Source organism: Aspergillus affinis (genome assembly GCF_023601865.1).
Source record: "Aspergillus affinis strain CMG 70 chromosome Unknown NODE_93_length_150861_cov_87_049760, whole genome shotgun sequence".
In the NCBI taxonomy this organism is placed as follows: domain Eukaryota; kingdom Fungi; phylum Ascomycota; class Eurotiomycetes; order Eurotiales; family Aspergillaceae; genus Aspergillus; species Aspergillus affinis.
Genome location: NW_026515874.1, coordinates 97,866 through 118,537, shown reverse-complemented (window position 1 = coordinate 118,537; position 20,672 = coordinate 97,866). Strand labels below are relative to the sequence as shown.

At 52.8% G+C, this 20,672-nt stretch overlaps 4 protein-coding genes across 4 annotated transcripts; all 4 read right to left on the bottom strand.

Annotated features, from left to right (window-relative positions):
• Positions 1-265: 265 nt before the first annotated feature.
• On the bottom strand, positions 266-2,968 carry KD926_011330 (uncharacterized protein; the record flags this gene model as incomplete). The annotated part of the gene is made up of 1 exon (XM_053103600.1): positions 266-2,968. The coding sequence occupies one exon, from the start codon at positions 2,966-2,968 to the stop codon at positions 266-268; it is 2,703 nt and encodes a 900-aa protein (XP_052953073.1).
• A 1,590-nt stretch (positions 2,969-4,558) lies between these two features.
• On the bottom strand, positions 4,559-5,507 carry dscB (the record flags this gene model as incomplete). Its single annotated transcript, XM_053103599.1, has 2 exons — positions 4,559-5,167; positions 5,241-5,507. The coding sequence occupies 2 exons, from the start codon at positions 5,505-5,507 to the stop codon at positions 4,559-4,561; spliced, it is 876 nt and encodes a 291-aa protein (XP_052953072.1).
• A 313-nt stretch (positions 5,508-5,820) lies between these two features.
• Positions 5,821-10,916, bottom strand: KD926_011328 (RNA polymerase II transcription factor; the record flags this gene model as incomplete). The annotated part of the gene is made up of 5 exons (XM_053103598.1): positions 5,821-7,583; positions 7,741-8,053; positions 8,849-10,206; positions 10,275-10,637; positions 10,721-10,916. The coding sequence occupies 5 exons, from the start codon at positions 10,914-10,916 to the stop codon at positions 5,821-5,823; spliced, it is 3,993 nt and encodes a 1,330-aa protein (XP_052953071.1).
• A 7,697-nt stretch (positions 10,917-18,613) lies between these two features.
• KD926_011327 (phosphatidyl synthase) lies at positions 18,614-20,035 on the bottom strand (the record flags this gene model as incomplete). Its single annotated transcript, XM_053103597.1, has 1 exon — positions 18,614-20,035. One exon carries the CDS (start codon positions 20,033-20,035, stop codon positions 18,614-18,616), a length of 1,422 nt encoding a protein of 473 aa, XP_052953070.1.
• Between the last annotated feature and the right edge of the window lie 637 nt (positions 20,036-20,672).

Below are 20,672 nucleotides of genomic sequence, written 5' to 3'. Positions count from 1 at the left end.
AAGATACTCGGCTAGCCCAAAAAAGAATTCCCTGAATTTTACTGTACAATGCAAAGATAATTCGCTAATCTAAACACACCAAGGCTCATGCTTCCGACCATCCTGATCATGCTAATATGGACGATAAAAAACTCAAGGGAGGGAAAGGGAGACAAGAGATAAGCGGCGGACAATTAATAGTAGGGATAAAGGGAGTCCTGATCAAGCACGCTCAAAGACACCAAGGAGACAAGTAACAAGAAAGGAGGCAACGAGACCAGAGAAGCTATACAATGCTCTGTCTCCAACGATCAATCACATCCCGCTGACCGGGATCAATCACTTGCGGACCGTCCTTGGCATGGTAATTATGTGGCATGGCGTAGCTCATATGGCCCATCCCGAGCACCGCATCGGAGTAGAAGGTGTTTGGATGGGCCATGGCAGGTCCAGGCCCAAACGAGTCCGTCCTCGCGGCTCCTGGATGGTAGGACGCACGCCCGGACATTCCGAAATTCGTCGGGAATTGTTGCATGGACATCCGGTGATCAAGATGGCGCTGAGTAGCGGGTCTTTGGGTTGCTGCGGCCTCGTTGAATGACGGGCGAGGCACGGGGACCGGTCGCCGGGCGTGGAGGATGTCCGCCATGCTTCTGCGGTATCTGGGGATCTTGAGGGTAGAATTCTTGGCTTCCGCCTCCTTCTGCAGTCGAGCGCGCCGCTGTGCCAGCGTTTCGTCCTCGGGGGCAACCTCCTTGGGCTTGTCATCATCGCCCTGCAAGTGACTGAGTTCCGCAAGGATCTCCGTGGCGAATTCACTCTCGGCCGCGGTGCTCGTGCGGTTGTTTGTCTTCATGCGTGCAATGCGCTGCGCCAGAGTTTCTCCCTCGTCGCCGCTCTCGGGCTCCGCCGTTCCTTCAGCGGCCGGGACCTGCTGCGAGTACATCGTCACTGGGCGCCTGTCAGGGGTACGGGGCGGAGGGGGCGGCGCTTCACCACGTAGTCGTGCGCGGCGGTGGCTCAAGGGTTCCCCTTCCTCCATCTCTCGTTTCTCCATGAGGCCCAACGGGCGCTGCTCGTCGGCCGGGTGTGTTTTGTCCGGGAAGAGCATGCCCAGCGGCACGTCGTCGTCCTCTTCCTCGTCGGCATTGTGAGCATCGTTGCCCTCCCAGGCCAAAGTGATAGGCCGCTGCCGCCTATGCTCGCTCTGCTTTTGAGCCACGGCATCCATTTGCAGCAGAGTGGAATGCATGGCATCGGTAGCGGCAGTGCGGTTCCGTTGTTTAAGTTGATGCTTCCTCTGCTCCAGTTCCGCGAGAAGGGTCGTGGGAGGCCCCGTGAACGGAACCTCCGGCTCCTTCTCTTCCTCCTCGTCACCATAGGGGTGCTCTCCATCCTGTTCAGGGCCGTCACGAGATCCTTCGCGTAACGATGTCCCTTCATGTAAGTTCGCCGCGTCTGCCTCCGTTTGGAGATATGGCTGACGTGACGCGAGTGAGTTGGCCCGCGTGTCGGAGTCGGAGTGTTGGGGAGCCAGCAGGGCACTCCGGGAGGGGTTTTTCTTGCGTAACACCTTGGGCTTGGTGCTGCCGTAAACCTCCCGGCCCAGGTGACCGGCATACGGATGGTCGGTGAAGGCAGTCACGGGGGCGTGTGCCGAGGCATCGAGGATGCTATCAAGCGTCTCTACGGCCGATTCTTTCTTGACGTCGATGTCAAGCGTCGCAGCCGGCGGCTCGAAGAAGACGCTGGCACGAAGTTGGGGAGGGAGGTTTTTCAGCTGCTTCTCAGGCTTCGCTGCGCCTCCATCCTGGGAATCCGTCGCCGCCAGCCACGGGGCCGACTTTCGATTCTCCGAAGGGACCGACCCCAGTAGTTGTGTGCGACGCTTCTCCCGGTCGGCATTGGGCCGTTGAGACAGCTTCGGCGGCAGGTTCAACATCCTAGGCACCGGGGCAGGATAGAACACCATGTCTTCGCCATTCCGGGGCTCCTTGTGGGACTCAGAGTTTCGGGCTAGTGGTGGCCTCGTCAAGGACAGCTGTCGCGCCAAGTCATGGCCCCTGTCCCCTGGCACGTAGTGTACACCGTCAAAGTCTCCAAACAAGGCCCGAGCCTGTTGATACGTGTCGGTCGAAGCCGCCGTGGCGGGTCGTTCGATCTCATCGGGGGGCGAAAGGTCGTACTGATGATCATGATTGTAGTTGAAATCGAGGTCGACGTGGCTGAGGTGGTTATGAGGCGGCGGTGGCGGAGGTAGCATAGGTTCCACGGGATCTCGAGTTGTCGGTTGGTAATAGCGTTCTTCAGGACCATGTTCGGACACCTGTGCCAGGCGCGAGGCCGATTGAATTGACCCCTGAGAGGACATGTTGGCCCGGGAGGGGAAGCCGTCAGCGGCGGTCGCGTTTGAGGCGGAACTGGAGGAACGTTTCTTCTGTTCGCGGTTCATGCGGCGAATTTCACTTCCGATATCTGCCGAGCTGGAGCTGAGACGTTCGGCACTCCGTTCCAGACGCTCGACATTATTGAGGTAGGCACCTTGGAGCGATTCAAGGCCGGGGGTCGGGTGGGAGAGAGGAACGGGGGTGTCGGTGATAGGGGTCCGGAGGGGCGGTTCAGGGGAGCCGGCGTGGGCAGTGGGCGAGGTAGCGCTCGTCGTAGCGCCAACGGTAGTGTTGAGCGGAGGCACGCGACGGGGACTATTAGACCTCCGGCTCGCCGAAGGATCGACGGCTTCGTAGTCATCTTCCTCGACCATATCGTAGCTGGTGGAGGTCATGGATCGGATCATCGAGCCTAAACTTGGGATATTCGATTCCTGGGCACTCTTCGCGGTCTGCAAATGAGAGCCTCCTCCAATATGATCCGCATCTAAGGGTAGCTGTTGGAACGATCGGCGACGTGGAGAGGGACTGCGGGAGGCATCAGAGTCGCTGGCGTTGTAGGTCGCATCATGGTCGGCCTGGGAGACGGCGTTGTACGCCATTTTGGTTTTGGAGGCTTCCTTTTCAAGAAAGTTTCGAGGTAAGCAACGTGCGGTGATGGTCCATGCAAAGGGAGACCCTAGATACGGTGGCGGAGGCGCAACTGGCGAACCGGACGAGATGAGGGAAGTGGACGGCGGAGGAGCATGCGAGGATAAGGATAAGGCAGAGGAAGGGATGGTTAAGATGGAGCAAGGGAGGGTTGACGAAGGGAGGGCAGGGAAGGGTCAGGAAAGCGAAGACAGGCCGACCGCGGGAAAGAAAGGGAAGTAAAAGAAGGGATCGAAAGAGAGAGAGAGAGAGACCGTAAGAAAGAAAGAAAGAAAGGATGGAGGGAAAGGAATTAATTTTCATGTCATGATTGGGTTTTCCAGGTAAATTTCCATTCTATATTTGGTATCTTCCGGGGGGGCAACCCGCATGCGCCACCGTTTGCGTCTGGCTCTCGGTCTTGGTCGCATTGCAAATACACCGACCGTCGCGTATCTTTCTTTTTTGCAGTACCCAGGGCTGAATACTTTCTTAGCTCTAGCTCTACTACTTCGACTCCTCTACTCCTCTCCCTCCCCTGAATCCCCCTCCTGAAAGCCTCGGGTGCGTCATAAACGTCGACACCAAAGTGATAAAACAAGGCACAAGGGTCTGGTGAACAGGGCAGAGAGCGCAGACCCGCCGCGGTGATAGGCCAGCGCCGTCGTTGTTGGCGTTAGCGGCCATTTTAAGGCCGGCCTAGCGCTCTCTAGCAGTCTTGGGTTCGATTTCAAATCCCAGGTCTGGAGGATGGACAGTGTCCAGTGTTCGGCGTCCACGGTGTCCGGTCGGTGGATGCAACGGAGACGAGGGATGCAGAAGAAAAGGAGAAAGAAAGGGAGGGGGAATGTTGCAGAGATCGTCTCCAAAATCCGTGTTGATCGGAGGACATCTTCAAAATGTTCGATATCAATTATCAATACCTAAAAATACGGTGGAGCCAACCGAGTCTAGACCCAACTGGGCAGTTCCTTGGATTCATCCGGAAGGAACTCTCGTGCCCGCCGTGAGTAGTGAGTACCTGAAGATACTTTCATTATTATTATCTGAGATCTCCACCATGCCCATAGATATTAAATACTAGTATTCACGGCAATGGTTCCTCGGAATCCCACCCTTGCCGCCTCTTCAGGCACGGACAGCCGCCGTAGTGAAGCCCCTCGCAAGACTCTCCTCCCGATTGGCAACGGTCTGTGCGCTGGTCTCTTCAGGGTTCAGTCGGAGTCTACGGTGGATGGCTGTATGTACCGTCAGGTACCCCCGGGTAATCAACTCGACGTTATCCCCTTATCAACGGGGTAATTTAGTGCTTACTCCGGGGTCTTTCCTCGTGTCTCATGAGAGATCCCAGTGCGAATAGTAGACAAGAGACATGCGTGACATCCGGATTACACTTTTAGTCAAGACACGTGCACACGGCCCAAGTAGACTATAGATAAACATCTGAGATAAACATCTAACCTAACTTCCACCCCCCTATCTCCTATATTTTAAAGAAAAAGGAGAGCAAAGACATGCCCCGGAAATATCGCTAGTCAAATTCCACATAATCAATCAATCAATCAATCTTCATCCGCCATCCGGATTCGCTGTCTCTGCGCCGTCCCCGATCCAGACGCCGCCGCCGACACCGACGACGAACCACTAGCCGCGGCGGCCGCCTCGCCCTCTAACCGTTGCCTCAGATCCTCGTACTCGCCGCCGCCTCCGCGTCCACTCCGCCGCGGGATGCGTCGGCTCTCCCGCTCACCCACCATCCACGCGGGCACTCGCCACGCGCTGCCCGCCGACAACCCCGGCAGGAACTCCATGCGCCACGCCATCCCCACGCCCCAACCTAGCACCGCTGGCAACAACATCCCCGGGAACTGCGACAGCGCTAACTGCGCGGCGATCAGGTAGGTTGTGGACTTGTCGGAGAGGAGTAGGGTGAGCGATTTGCCGGCCGTCGACGATTCAGAGGCAGAGTCAGATGTCGATGTGGATGTGGAGATGCGGTATCGAACGGTGTGCGGGATCGAGGCGTGGTATTGCGCCAACAGGGCGAAGAGCGAGGCGGTCGGCCCGGAGGGGAGGTAGCCGATCGTGTTGAGGGACAGGGGGCGCACGAGAAGAGCTAGGAGAATGGGTGGGAGGAGCGTGGTGTAGGGGAGAGTGGAGAGGAGGAAAGTCTGATAAAAGGGATTCTCCCGTTAGCTAGCTGCATAGAAAAGAGGAAAGGGAGGGGGGGCTGTAGATACGTACCGCCGTCTTGCTCTTTCCCCAGGCGCGCTCGACGACCCGACAATGGTAGACGATCATGGCGGCGAACAGGGCCTCCGTGCTGTTGGCAAATCCCGCAACCTGCCAGATCAGCATGCGCCAGTACTGCCCGTACGGGCTGAGGTGTGGGGAGACATGGATGCTGGACAGGTGCTTGAGGTCGAGGATGGAGAGGACGACGGAGGCGGCGATGGTGTAGATGAGGAGGAGCTTGGTGATCGGGGCGTTAGTGAGGCCGGGGGTGAGCATCCTGGGTTTTCTTTCGGTCCCTCTTTGGGGGGTGGTTCGTACGTTGATCGAGTCTATGGACTGGTTGGAGAAGAGGGTTGAGGAGGAACTAAAGCTGCGAGGGAGTCGATCGAACACGTCGCGTGAAAGGCGGGCCGAGGTCCGGTGGGGGAGGTTCCTCCTAACGGCGTTAAGCACAGCTAAAGGGCTGTCACTGTCAGTCTCTCGGCATGCCGATCACCATGTCCTCGTGTACTTCGTAGGGTAAACGGAACTCAGATTGCATTATGTTCGCAACTTCTATTGTACACTACATTAAATTCTAGCTACTTCGTTATGTAGTCGGTGGCATCTCTTTCATTTCCTCCGCATACGCCGTGTGGTATCGTGTCAAGGCCGTTTCCAATGCCTGGTTCGTGGGCCCCAGAAGCCGGTTGACAGCTTGCTCGCCCCCCGGCACTCCCGCCAGATTGAGTCGGATCCTCCTCCCTGTGGCTTCGAGCACCTCGCGTGCATGCCGCTTAAGTCGATCGACCTCCACCTGTCGCTCCGCCTCTGCATCCTGCGCCACGGATTTGATGCGCGCCTGGGCCCGGTTTAAGGACTCCACCAGGGATGCGACTTCGCCGGCACGGTCCGAATTCCCCGAAAGGAATGCCTGCCAGAACTGATGCAAGAACTCGGTCGTCGTGGCATGCGTCAGGATGAGGCGGTCGTAGAGGTTGGTGGACAGGCCGTAGGTGTCGGTGCTAGACGAGACGTCCGTCTGCGCACGCCGTTCTCGAATAGCTTCCAGGATCTGGTTCGACGCTCGTTGTAAATTAGCACGGGAGCCAACCTTCTGGCGCTGCTTCTGCTCGTCGTCGTCGCTGTCCTCTTCCGGCTCGACGAGCTTTCCCAGTGGAGCTGTCCCGTCCTCGGGCAGATCGCGTTCGACCTCGATGCGCAAGTCGCGCAGGATCTTCTCCGGGTCTTGTTTGGCGAAAAGCCGACTTTGTTCGTCGTCAGCGGCCTTGGAGTTGGATGCGAAGAATCGGCTCTGGTCCCGGATGTTGAGCAAGATGCGATTCTGCTGCTCGTCGCCACGAAGATCTCGCAGCTGCAGCTCATTGTACGTTTCCTCATCCATGCCAATCGGCGCGTGAGGATCGCGATCGGCGGGCGCCACGTTCGCCATGATCTTCTCACTCAGATTGTTTAGCGACCGAATGATCGGCACTTTATCTGAGCCAGACGGTCTCATGTCCAGATCCGGCCGGTTTCCTCGGCGTTGACTATTGTTCAGCTCGTTTCCCTCCAGATCAAGGAAATTAGGCACGTGTGATTCACGCGGTAGGTTCCCAGATTCATCGGCTTTGAGGTACTTATCGAGAACGAGGTCCGTGGGGTCGTTCTCCGAGATGCGCTCCCCTCGCATTTTCTTGAACAAACGACTTTGGAAGAACCGCGACCAAAACTGCTGTTCGCTGAGCTTCGGCACGTTCTCGTCGTAGACTCGTTTGATGAGGGGATGTTGCGAGAAGATCAACTGAATTTGCTCCTTGCTAATGTTCATCTTCGATACGTTATCCTCGACCCGCGGCTTCAACGTCGACAACACATTGTAGGACCCTCGCGTCTGGGCTCGCTCGATGGCATGGGCCCGCAAAAGGTGAACTCGCGTAGACCAGAACTGCGACATGAACTGCGGGGTGGTCATCGTATCGGGTTTGGAGGTCAGCGACTCCATCAACATGCGCTTCAGGTTGAGGTCCGAGTTCAGCAGGGCTTGTTGTAGTTCCACATCCGCTTTGAGCTTCTTGTCATCATCCCATGTATTCCTCCCCGAGCCCGTCGACGACACTGCATTCGCGATGGCCATCGCCGCCGACATGCCTTCACCGTTGCCCGCTGCCGGCGCGGGGCTAGCATGGCCAGTTTTAGCTGCTTGGATGGCTGTACTGAGAGCATCCTTGATGGCGTCCGCTTCTGCACGGGCGTTGGCACCGGCCGTGAAGGAGAAAACGTATTGTTCTGGGGAGCCGGCAGATGCGTTGGGGGGCTGGACGAAGATCTTCAGCATCACCTTGGGATTACTGGCGGGTGTTTGCTGCAAATCTAAACGCATCTCGCATTAGCACAACCTAAAGTACTCTGTATTCATCGTTGCCACAGGTGAGGGAGCTGGCAGGGCTTGAAAACTCCCCTCAGCTCGTCTCGGGAAAGCTTAAAGAGAGAGAGAAATAGCTCAGAGGAAAGAAATTTTGGTACGTACTTGTGATCTGAGCCACAGGTAACGTAATAGTTCCCGATGCACCACCAGCGGCCGGGATCCAAGAGACCGACTGGCCATCCTGCGACATGGTCAGGGTGCCATCTTTCTTCTTGTATGCCGCCGACCCGCTCGGAGGTGCCATCGTCTTGGAACTCGACAGCTTCCAAGGTCCTGGGCGGCGTGTAGGGATACACCCATCGGGAGAATAAAATCCCACCGGAGTATCCGACAGTTGCGGAAGGTCAAAAGCCTTCAAGCTGATCGACGAGGTCGTGGCAACTGAAGGAGCGGAAAGCGAAAGACGCAAAGGCAACTGTTGAGGCTCCGAAGCTTTCTTGGAATTACCGCATCACACGTGACTCCGCCCGGTGCGTCTAGCCCTAATAACCCAAAACGTCACGCCTGGGCCTTCGTACGTGTTGGTCTTATATGCAGTAGATAATAATTGAACCTCCAATGGATAGCAGGATATATGGCATTATATAACATTCCCATTGAAACTGTTCCTGTCCTTAGAATGACTAGCCTAACTCCTGTGTTAAAACAAGCAATGCACCTTGTTTTTTGCACCAAACCATCTTTCTGACTGGAACATGGACAAGATGGAAAAACAGAACAATCAAGCAATAAAGAAACCAAGCAACTGCGCGCAAAAACCGTGAAGAATTGGGATATCGCAACAACAGAACAAAAGACCATACTCAGACAGAGAACCCAAACGCTTAAAGACATCGCTCCCGCTATGCAGACAACTCAAAAGCCAAGCAAATCATGAGGCATGACAGCAGAATCCACCCACACTTTTGTCGCCCGCGCATGCTGGTGCAATTTGTCCTAATATAGCCACAACGAAAATCCTCCCGTAAATGCAAGATGAAGATGACAACAACAAAAGATCATCAGAAGAGAGAATAAAAAAAAAAAAGAAAAAGAAAAAAAAAAAAAAAAAAGAAAAGAAAAGAAAAGAAGAGAGGAGAATGGTAGAGAAACACATGATAAGCCTGACGACTCATGTTACCAGAGCCGCCAGACCAAGGCAGTTTATCTTGCCTGCCGAGCCCACTATGCCTCATTTCTTGAACATGTAGTGCCCGTAGATTCCGCCTACATCGCCGACGGCCACGGGGATCTTTCTCATTCCCCACCATCTAGCTCCCATTTTCCAGGAGCGAGCGCCGTCGTCGGTCATCTCGTTCGGCATGGAGGCAGGGTCTCGGACATACCATCCTCGGCGGCCTAGCTCCCGAACAGTCCACCCGGTAGAAGACTTGGCGGTTTTGGTTCTCTCACGCAGCGGAGCAATCAACTTTTCGTGGAATTCGATCACCTGGAGTGGATAGCTCTGCTGCGAAAGCAGGAGGCAGGAGCTGGTGTTGAAAACGGTTCCCAACGTCAATTGGGAGGCCTTGGTAAGATCGAGGTAGCACAGGGATGGGGGCACCCAGTTCTCCACGGCTTCAATCGCTACATCGCCTCCTCGTGGGGCAGGAGTGAAGAAGGCGTTCAAGTCCTGTGCGGACAACTCAGCCGAACCCAATCCCAATTCGCACAGATGCTTCGTCAAGGGGATAAGAGCCTGCGTATGGGCCGAGGTGACCTTGGCACCTCCGATGTTCAGAGAACGCAGCGAAGAGGGCAATTTCGGGAGCAGCGCGCTGACATCCTCTTCCTCCAGGAGTCGGTAGCGCGTAGGATCGGTCAGCAGGTTCAGGAATACCAGCGAGTCGGTGACGGCGGGATGAGTCGTCAGAAACTCGACCACCTTAGAGCCTCGCAGACGAATGGTTCGGGAAAGACTGAGGTGCGTGATCCGAGCGGTTTCGGGAATGGCAAAGAGGGCCGCCTCGTTGATCTGCGTGTGAGTAACGTCCAAGTGCGTCAGGTTTACCAGGCGGGGAAGTAGGGTCTCGAAGGCGGAGGCCGGAAGGCTGCTACATTCGTGCATCGAGATCCGCCTCAGATTCGGCATGGTCAAGGGAAGACTGAAGAGCGACTGCTGGAAAATCGCCGAAAAGGACTGCGTCGAACAACCGCAGAGATCGATCGCAAAGAGGTTGGGCAGGCCGGTGAACAGCTTCTGCATCACTTCGACGCTGATGTCGCCCTCCACGTGCTCCTGCAGCAAGCATTCCTTCAAGTTGGGCAGCAGATCCAAACATTTCAAGAGCGTCGTCGCGGTCAAATTCTGAATCTCGGAGTTCATCTGCTTCGTCCGGCCCAGTCCGACGGAGGTGAAATGGGAGAAATCGAGGCGACGAACGAGCGTTCCCAAAGCCGGATACTGCGACATATGGTTGAGAGCCTTGGAAAAGATGATCGAGTGCGGGAAAGTCATGTTTCTGTACAATACGGCGAGGGTGGCCGCGTGCAACGTCCGCGAGGCGAGAAGGCATGCGATTAGGTCGACGTTCCGAGGCGTGTACCCATTGGGCGGGACGTCCAACGCCAGCTTGGATATGATTTGGTCTGTGCCGGAATCCGTTAGAGGCTGTCGGCATCGAAGCATGGGGGATGCGGCAGGCATGAATACTTACCAAGCACCTCCGGAGGGAGCTTCTCCAGACTGGAAGTGCCGGGAATCGGCTTCTCTTCCTCAATAACCACCGGCTCCTCTTCCACCGCCAGCGTCTGGGTCGGCGGCGGGTCATCGTTTGGCGGCGGAGTAGCCTCCCAGGCCCAGCCGCGGGCGTGCATCTGTCCCAGGTGGCGAAGATCACTGTAGCTTCGGCTCAGGCTTTTCCCACCCAGTCGAATCTGCTTCCAGCCCAGGAAGCCGCCGCAGGGGCAGCAGAAGTCGGGAGAGGGCTGCATCTCGGCGGCACTGGGGTTTTGCTGTTCTTTGGAGGGCTGCTGCTGTTCTTCTTCGATGTGCGTGTCCACAAAGGACTGCGCAATGCCTACACATCCGCGACGAGGGACCGAATCAGTTACCGCCATCCACCATGAACACACACAACATAGGCCAGGACACGTCTCATACCGTCAACGTCTTCTTTGATCGAACCAACCGACGGACGGCGGCGACTGGTCGACCGGGAACCGTCAGGCGAAGAGCACTCGGAGGATCGAGGAGAAGATTGACGCGATAGACTGACGGGAGAGGAGTCTCCCTGAGGCACAAACGGATAGCGAGGTTTATGAAGGGAAAGAGCGGGAGAGGCAGTGGCGGAAGACATGACGGGCGACAGGAAGAGGCAGGCCTCTCGCACTCTATATAGGTGGAATCGTAAGACCAACCCCGATTAGGAAGAAGACGATAGGAGGGGAGAGGAGGAGAAACACAAATAAAATTATAAGTCCCAGTCCAAAAAAATTAAGGGAGAAAAAAAAAAGATCGTAAGAGGAAGGGGAGCAAAAGAGAAACGAGAGAAAGAACGAAAGAAAGAAAAAAAGCTTTTTCCTTTTTTTTTTTTTTTTTTCACACGCTTTTCCCCGGATTCCACAAACTCTTCCTAGTGCAGATTGGGAGGGGCGGCGGAGACAATGAAAATGCAGACCGGCTGAGGAGGCCAGAGGAAAGCTGTTAGTCACAGATTGCGGCGGATGGAACACTGGTCGCGCACCCCGAGCGGCGGGCAATGGATTGAGTGGAGGCCGGTCGGACGTCGGTCGTGGGATTCGCAGGTCCCAGGTTCCTAACCCCGAAGGTGGTCACCGGGAATGGTTCAGATTCAGGTTGACGAGAGTTTTTGGACGGGTGGAGAGTCAGACAAGAGTTCAAGAGGGGGAGGAAGGATGAAGTCAGTGGCAGAGGCAGAGGGAGGAGAAGAAGAAGAAGAAGAGAAAGAAATTGCTGGGAGCGGAAGAAGCTGCAGCTGAGCTTGTTGTTGGTTTCTGTTAAGTAAGGCCACTGGGTCCCATAATTATTATAATCAATAATAATAATTAATTAATCTTTCTTTGTTGCCAATTTGCCAATTTGCCAACTTGCTCAGGCAGATTTTTATTGATATTCTCCTACGGCAATTCAATTGATTTCTGAATTCTGGCAGGATCATCATTGACTGTCTCTTCTGGAACACCGATTCACCGCGGAAAAGGCTCAGAGTGCATATGAGCGCAGTCAGTGGAAGGAGCCCTACGCAAGGCGGACTATACTTAGATCTAGACGTGCTCCGGGCCGTTTAAACATCCCTGTCGCCGGGCATCCTTCCGAGCACCACAGAGGATGCTGCGACTGACTCTGTCTGAGACTGAGGCTGAGTCTGAGTCTGAGCCTGAGTCTACCAACAACATGAGGCGAACCAGGCTACTGAACGACCAAGTCAGGCCAGAGTGATCAGTCCTAGTTACCACAGACCACAGACCAAAGTACACTTCATCGGAGACGATCAGGAGAAAAAAAGATGGAAGGTGAACGGATCGTCATTCTATGACATAATGGAAAATCGCCGCTGGGCCCCGTGACCCTTTCAAGGACCTGCTGGGCGGGACGCGCGAGAAGTACCCGGTACTTTCCTATCCGTGGCCGTCGCCGCGTCCCGCCCAGTACCTGCGACCTGGCGGTGACTCCTTCCGGAAGGGAGTAGGCCCAGTAGGGACACCCCCGGACGCAGCCACGTTCGACGAGGGTTTTTCCCTTACGTAACAGCTACCACCCAGTTGCGGTCCCGTGATCCTCATCTCCATCTGTCACTGTCATCCCAACTTGCCCCCCCTTTCCTGCCATCTTCTTTTCTCCATCTTCATCATTCTAGGAATTGGAGAACAAGCATCGACCCCCTCTTCGGGTAATCCGGAACTCTCCGCCCCCATCACAATAACAATGATTGATCATTAATGACACCACTCCCATCCCCTGGATTTATCATTATTCATTACTCTGTACAGTGTACACCGGAGACGACGGAGTACGGAGTAGATAGATGACCTCCAATCTACTGTACTCGCCATCACCTGGTCCACTATTGGCCCTTTACCCCTTGCAGTTTTCCGCGAGACTTGGAAGTTGGCTCGGGGCACTGGTGTCCTAGTCTCGATCGAGTCCATTCATATCCGGACCGTCCGATCTCAATAACCAGAGACCGAAGGGGCGTGGTGGGCGCGTGACCAACATCTGACGGCCTCGGCACTGCTAGCTTGCTACGTCTTCATTCTTCATCTTTCCCAGAAAGTGGTCGTTGTACTCTGTACGCCGTAGGATGCACGGTCCATGTATGTGCATGTACTCGATTGCCAAGAACAGATCATTCGAGCCAAGCTGCCGGTAGGCATTCTTTAAGCTACTCCACTCTCTATTGGGTTGATCTTGCACATAGTTCGTTTGCCTAGAACCCCTTTCTACGTTTCTGCGGCGCGCGTAACGATCCCGCTGCTCCCTCCGCCGACTTGAGCCCCCGGGTTGGCAGTTGGTGCCCCCCCCTGCCAGGTTACACTCGTTTCCAAGGCGGTCCGGAGCAGTGGCAAGCGAGATTAGAATGCCAACGGGTCCCCCTTGTTGACTGCAACTGACCATTCCACTTCCCCATCACCCCATATTGCTCCAGTGGTGACAGCGCAAGCCTCATATGTTCGTGGGCAAGCGCTGCAGCCCTATCACACCATCTCCATGTCAAATGGTACAACTCCATTTGACGAGGATGGTCGTGTGTCTTGGTGCATTGTAGAGTGAACGGGAAACCGGCCACGACCTTTTCCTCGGGGAACGCGGTCGTGAGACTCGACGGTTGTCAGTGTATGATGGATAACGTGTCTACGACCCGGCGGCCGGCACACAACCCCTCCCCTTGTAAGACATCAGCCCGCCTTTATTCCGACGTATAATTGCATCATAGGCATTCTTTTAGAGTTTCTGGGGCCCTTCTAAATCTGCAGTATAATCAGGTGGTGAAGTGGTGTAATCTCATTGGCCATGACTCACGAATCAAGCCACTGCATCCTGGTCCTTGACATCGTTCGCTTCCGGGAAGCAGTTCATCTTGCCATCTTACAGATTCCAACAGATGGATCTAAAAATAATCTTTTGAGAGTTCTGGAGAAATCAACAATGGCCACATAAATCCAGGGCTACTTCCACGAACTAAGACTAACTCTATCCAGACTTGTGCAGTATATTCGGCTGCAAGTCGAATAACCCCGTATGTCTATACCGTTCAAAGTGGTACCGGGATAACCGCAATCATGAATTGGGTCAGAAAAGACGTAAACACCAGCTCAGGTTATATGTCCAGGTCACCAAATAGCCGATATACTATTTTTCACAGCGTCCATGTACCAACTGAGAAACAGACAAGAGAATCAAAGCTCTACAGCCGATTCTTGTAGTGCTTACCTGAAGATGCGTCCCATTCGGCAAGATATATACGCCGCGACAGCAAAAGTTGGCTAGGAATACTACTCGACCATCCATTTAGTTGGATGCTTCCTGTAAGCATGCGTTTCGACTCTAGTAAAATTGAAGCTTACGAGACATTAAATTTCCTGGATATCATGAAACTCCGTTGTTGAATGTTCAGTACTCGCTGAAAAGAAGCACCTGTGTACCTTCATACATCAATCTGAATCGATAATCGCCATGTTCTCAGGTCAACTCCAGGCCAGAATTCAATTGAACATCTATCACAGATTGCATAGATAACCAAAGGCTTATCAACAAGCAAGGCTAGGCCCTAGACCTTCCTGCTGCAGAAGGCAATACTATCCATTGGCACTGGCATAGCTATTTAATCCACCGATGCTGTCGTGTGTGACTGACCACCAACCCAGTCCTGATCTAAACGGGCTACAAGCCTACAACATACGGACTTTCTGCGCTCCAGGGAAAGACCCTTGCCTCGAATACTTAGCACTTTTCCCCAGCCCGAAATCTCGTCTGGACTTTAAAATGGACCAGCTTCTCGGTCGACTTCATGCACAAGGGCATACTATGCATTTTGTACACAAGTCCTGGACGGTTGGAGCAACAAGCGTGTTCTAGAACATTTCTGGACCTTGAATCTCCTGTATGCTTAGCTTATGAATGAGGTTGATACCGGGTGTCCTAGAGCCTTGGGCTTTCAGCATAAGTAGGTGGGCAGTGTTCTGTGATTTTATTCAAGTGTCAATGTCCGTCCAAATCATGTTCTCGGTTTCCAGCGACTTGGTAAGCTTCCACGTGAAGCATTACTATTCCATGAGCAGGACTAGACTGTCAATGTGAATAGTTAATGATCTTCACCTGGTAAGATTCATGAATGCTCATAGGTTATTCCGGTGGGATTTATCCAGTGAGGGAACTGGTCAGGTTTGATTCTTTTCAACATGACGGTAAACGTTGCTTATTGTTGGATAACTAGAACGTGTTTCTTGGTCAGAAAGTAGGTCAAAAACTTATCGCCGATCCTAAAAACCAACAGCATGTTCCTCGCCCATCGCGTAGATGTAACCAATGCCTTAGAGCTCAAGGGTGAACACGTGCCGGATATCGATCTTGAATATACCTTGCTACATGCTCGGAAACTGACTCAAGAAAAAAGATCCGAAGCATAACTGGGCCTCGTTCAATGGAAATCCGGCTAAAATGGTCCCGAAAAGAGCCCAATTACACCAGGGCTAGGACTGGGACCTGGTCTTGATGACTGCTAATGTTTGGTGAGAAATGCGATTTGAGGTTTACAAAACCTGGGTCGAAGATCTCTGGACTGAATTGAAACTTGCATCGGATCATCAGTTACTTATTTCAAGCCTGCTAGTCTTGGTTAACGCTCAGGGGACACGGAGATAGCTCAGCACGGAGGTAGCTCCTAAGAGCCCTTGGTTCGTTTCATTTGCTTTAAGTCACCATCGATGCTAAAAACTTATCTATCCTACCAACAATCTAGCTCTATGACTCTCGGCATTACTGTAGTTTCGGTGACTTCATCATACTGAAAGTATATGTGGATGAGTCGACATATATGATGGCCAGTAACTAACTGATATAAACATGATGATATCAGCAGAAGAGTACCTGTTAGGATTGTATACATGAAATAGTCATGAACTCATGATAAGGGACCACGAATGATGGGTGGATTGCAACCCCGGACATTCAACCCCGCCACAGTGAATTAAGAATGGAACCCGACTCGACTCCATCATCACGCGAAGTCTCTCGTCTCAACTTAAGATGGGGGCTTCACTAGGTCGGACAGTCTCTAATATAGACGCAAAAAGGGCAATACAAGCTCACTAAAACACAAGAAACCAAGTCCACATCTGTCCAAGCTTTCTTGAAAACTTTGAGAAGACATCAACTAGATCTTTAGAGTGCCAGGTAGGAGCTATTAATCAAGCAAAGAAGTGACCCTATTCTTGACATGGGCTCAATTGATTAGGAGTAGAAGGATACAATAGCCGTGTTTCCCCAGATTTGAAAATTTGGCCAATCTGACTCACGGATGATTGACTATATCATATTACCAAACACACTGGTTTGGCCCATAATCATTCCTAAAAGCTGGTTGAGGGTTCGTGTGTATGTTATTGAACGTAGTTCTATCTCCTGAGTGAGCAGAAGGCCTGTTTACACGTGAGCGAGATAGTATGTACCTTTTGGTGAAGGAACTCGAATACATGAATTCGATAACCCAGGTTATAAAGCTGTAACCAAGCTGCTGATTTTTACATCTATTCAAAGAAACTCTGTTGGAAGAGGAATGCACATGCTTTGGCCTAAATGAACATTACTAGAATGTCGAAAGTAGGTCAAGGTGACTTATGCAAGGTGGAGTATAGATTATAAGACTCGAGGCCACGCCTGAAAAGTGAGGAGAGGAATGTTGTATTTGATTGTAGGTTACTTGCTTTCTTGTCGCCAAGTGAGCCAGCTTCAATCGCAAATGAAGACTGGCGTCATACATTCCGTTGAAATTTAGTCATAGCATAAGAACTCTCTTCCAACGGCGCCATCTAGATGTCCTTTCACCAATCATACTTTCCATAGAATGATAGGAGCATGGAAGCCACCTCTCTATTCACTCACCCACCGAGGATCGAACAGTCTAGAAAAGCAGCATTCACTATATTTCTCTCACAAGTACAAGAATATATGCCTTTGATTCTAGCAGCGTTCTTTCCCTGGGCAAATTAACCCACCAAAAAAGCAAACCAAAAACAGCCTACCCCGACTATCTAAAAGACACGATATGTCAGCTTCCATCGATCCTAAAGAAGGACCGTCGGTGTGAAAATGGTCTTTATATTTAAGTCGGCCCTTAAATTATGATTGGTGAGCATAGGGAATTGACATTCTCAGCCCTAAAAGCCTGCGCCCATCATGGGCTAGGCGTCTCACCTCAAGCCGCGGTTACACCGAGATAAAAAGCCAAAATAGATGATTTACTAGTTAAATACTGTAAATCACCTGAATGTTCTTCTGTATTGATATACATAATCAGCATGCAGTGGTTCTCGCTTACCCCCGGGAAGTACAAAATACCTACCTAGAGGCGTAGCCCTAACTTCTGTCTCTCGACAAAAAAAGACACCGATAAGCAAACACTACGGAGTATGATACAGTAGAATATAACGCATCTCGCCCCATCAGGAAGCAGATGTCTACTGTACTGCATTGAATTGCGCACGTCCTCCAGACATAAGTACCATACATACTCAGCACACTACTACTGCGTCAACACCAGCGCCCCGAACGCAAAAACCCACCCTAGTCAATACTAGTATCCAATGCGTCCATTCAGCCTGAATGTCATAAAAATTTCCCATCCAAATGGAGTACGGTACGCCGCAGGAGTTCCGGTCCAAGCTTACTGTACTTGCTTACTTGCTTTTCGTTTGCTTTTTTCTCGTCCACTTTCTTTCATCTTCATATTTAGTACATACCTAAAGCCTTAGTGTGTACTGTAGTGGCGATTAAAAATTCCCCTTCTCTTTCTTGTCGATTTCGCCTCCCGTTTCAGCCTCAGCCACTCGCCCACCATCTACCTGTCTCTCCTTTACTACTTACTGCTTATCTACAGGGACGGGAGGGATGGATCTCCGGCTGACATGTGGCGAGTGTTTTGGTATTACGTTGCTTTATCTGCGTATTCTTCGCGTCGGGGGTGTATTGAATCTAGACTCAGGGATAATTTTTCGACCTGTACACACGTACGCACCAGCTGAAGGTTTCTTTTTAGTACATCTAGATACATACATCCATGGATACATCGAAAACGAAATGCAGAATGCAGAAATAGCCAATCTTACAGGATGGGAGCATGCAAGTGGACCAAGCGCATGTAGGTAGCCGACGGGTGACACCTTGCCCTTGCAAGGATCAAGATTCTCTCTCTCCTAATTATTCAGTCTCCGCCGTGGATTGGATCGCGCATTTTGGCTTTCTGAATGTTTGGGATCCGGTTGTCTCCAACTCCCTATGTTGTATGTACTGTACATAACTTGGATGGAAGCTGATTTTAACTCCTACGTAGACTTCGAGGTCGCTTTCTTTTGTTTCAAGCCCGTAAGCGAGAGAGGAAATTGGGTACAGTGTTTCAGCGGAATGAGAGAAAAAAAAATCTAAATTGTTAAATCCAATCCATCTAGTCCAAGCCAGTTGAAAGACATCATCGGCATATAACAAGATATTGTCGTTGATGCGAATTGACATCGTCACATAAGTAAAATAGAAAAGAAAAAATGCAGTCTAGTAACAAGACAACAAAAACAAAATTGTTCGGCCGTCTGGATGTAGTGTCTCGAGACAGGCAACAAAGGATATCAATAGTCCAAAAATCCGTAAACCCGTAAGATATAAAAATGTATGCGCCCTGCACCGTGGCATCGTGCAGGACATGGAAAGAGAAAATGTCTCGGTCATGGAGAAGGTAAGGTTGGGAAAAAAAAAAATCACCAAACGCCAATCAAGAACATCCAATGTCCTTGTAATTTTCCCTGGTCGGGTCGGCGTTGTCGTTTACTCAATAGCGGAGGCACCGTCGCCGTGAGTGACGGGGTTGACCTTGGGGTTCCACTTGAACTTGAAGTCCTCGCCCAGCTCCTTGCGAACGGCCGTCTTGACAGCCTCCAGCACGTTGTCGAAAACGCCGAAGTTGGCGGGGTTGTTGTCGTCGTTCTCGCCGCCCTGGAACACACCGGTGCGGACCAGGCAGGTGTTCCAGCCGTACATGTTACCACCGCAGATATCGGAGGCCGGGTTGTCACCCACCATGTAGACGTTCTGGGGCAGGCGGTTTTCGTTGTGGATCTGCTCCATCCACGAGCGGAGAACCTCATCGGCGTAGGTGTAGGTGGCACGCTCGGGCTTGCCGTAGACCACACGCTCCAGATCTACACCGGTCAGGGCCTTGTACTGGGCCTCGATGGCGATACGGAACGCGCCCTGGGTCAGACGGGGAGGACCCCTGTGGTTGGTAGGGAAGACCAGATCACCCTGGGAGAAGTAGATGGGGATGCGAGAGGCGACGGGGTCCTTGGCGCGGGTCAGCATCTTGCCGTCCTCGGCCAGAAGCAGATCGATAACGAGCTGGAAGTCAGTCGCGTAGTCACGCGAGTCGGCGAAGATGAGGATAGCGTCGAACTTGATCTTAGAGAAGTCGCGGGGCTTAGCCTCGGCGCGGTCCTCCTCGGAGAAGAAGCCCCAGGGAGAGACGGTGGGGTCCCAGGCGAGGATATCCTTGGGGTGCACGACGTTCTTGAAGCCATAGTTCTCGGCGACCTCGCGGATCTTCTGGCCCTCACCACCGCAGACCAGGACGGTCTCGTAGTACTCAGACAACGCCTGCATCGGCGTGTGAGACTGGATGAACTGGTCGGTGGAGATAGGGGCCTCGAGAAGCTCGGAGAGCTGCTGGCAACGGGCAGCTTCGGTCTTACCACCACCGTTGGTCAGGAGGACGTAGGGGATCTTGATGCCCAGCTCGTTGTCACCGTTCAGCATCTTGAGGGCCTCCTTGGCCTCCTCAATGGGCTCGTTACCGTGCGCGAGAACACCGTCGATGTCGAAGGCGAAGGCCATGTTCTTGGCGGCGTCTACCTTCTCCTTGGACATGTCCTGGACCTGAGAGGCCAGGATGTCCCGGGTGATGGAGGCATCTCCGGAGCGCCTGGCGGACGACAGGCGGGAAATGCGAGGTGATCTGGGAATGGGCAGCGAAGTACCGAAGGAGTTGCGGGAGCTGCGACGTTCCCGCGACGAGGGGGTCAGGCTCAGGTTGTGCATGAACTGAGCGGCATCGCTGATGGCGCTGCGGGTGGCGGGGATCTCCACGGTGTTGCCAGAATCGCTGGGGATAGGGAGAGCGCTGCTGTGGCGAGACTCTCTGGGGGCAGGAGCAGCAGGGTCCACGACCAGGTCGGCATCGTCGAAGCGAGGCATGGCGAAAGGTCTTGGTAGGAGGAAGAGAGAAAGATGACGGAAGAGGGGTGATAAGGCGCAAGGTCAATTGATTGTATGTGATCACTACAACCTGGGGAAGCAGTGGATGGACCAACAGACAACGTCAGTCTCTGGAGAGAGAGAAAACCGGGGAGAGCAGGAACCGATAAGCTGGAAAAACAGGAGAAGCTAGAGAAAGAAGATCTCAACCAGAAAGTGAGAGGGAACGATACAATCTATATATAATGAGCAGAACCAACCGGTTTTCCGTGGCGTTCTGATTATGCCCGTTTCCAAGCCGGACCATTGTATGGAATCATTTCACGAATTTATTTTATTTTATTTATTTGTTTATTGATTTGATAGAATTTCCCTCTCCAGTTCTCAAGCCATCGACGGTCGAGGGATCCACCGCGCGTACCACCCTTCTGTCTGTTATGACAATGGACGGTAATACGGGGTCCTGGTCTGGTACCGGTATCCGTCTTACGTCCAGGTAACATACCTGGATACCTGGAAATACCTCTAGGAGCACACCCTCTCGCCTGCACGCCCAGTGCCCTCTGCAGGTGGCAGCCTGCCCGAGTCCAGGAGGGGCGGGGCGGGATGTATGGCCTATAACACCCGTTATTGTGTG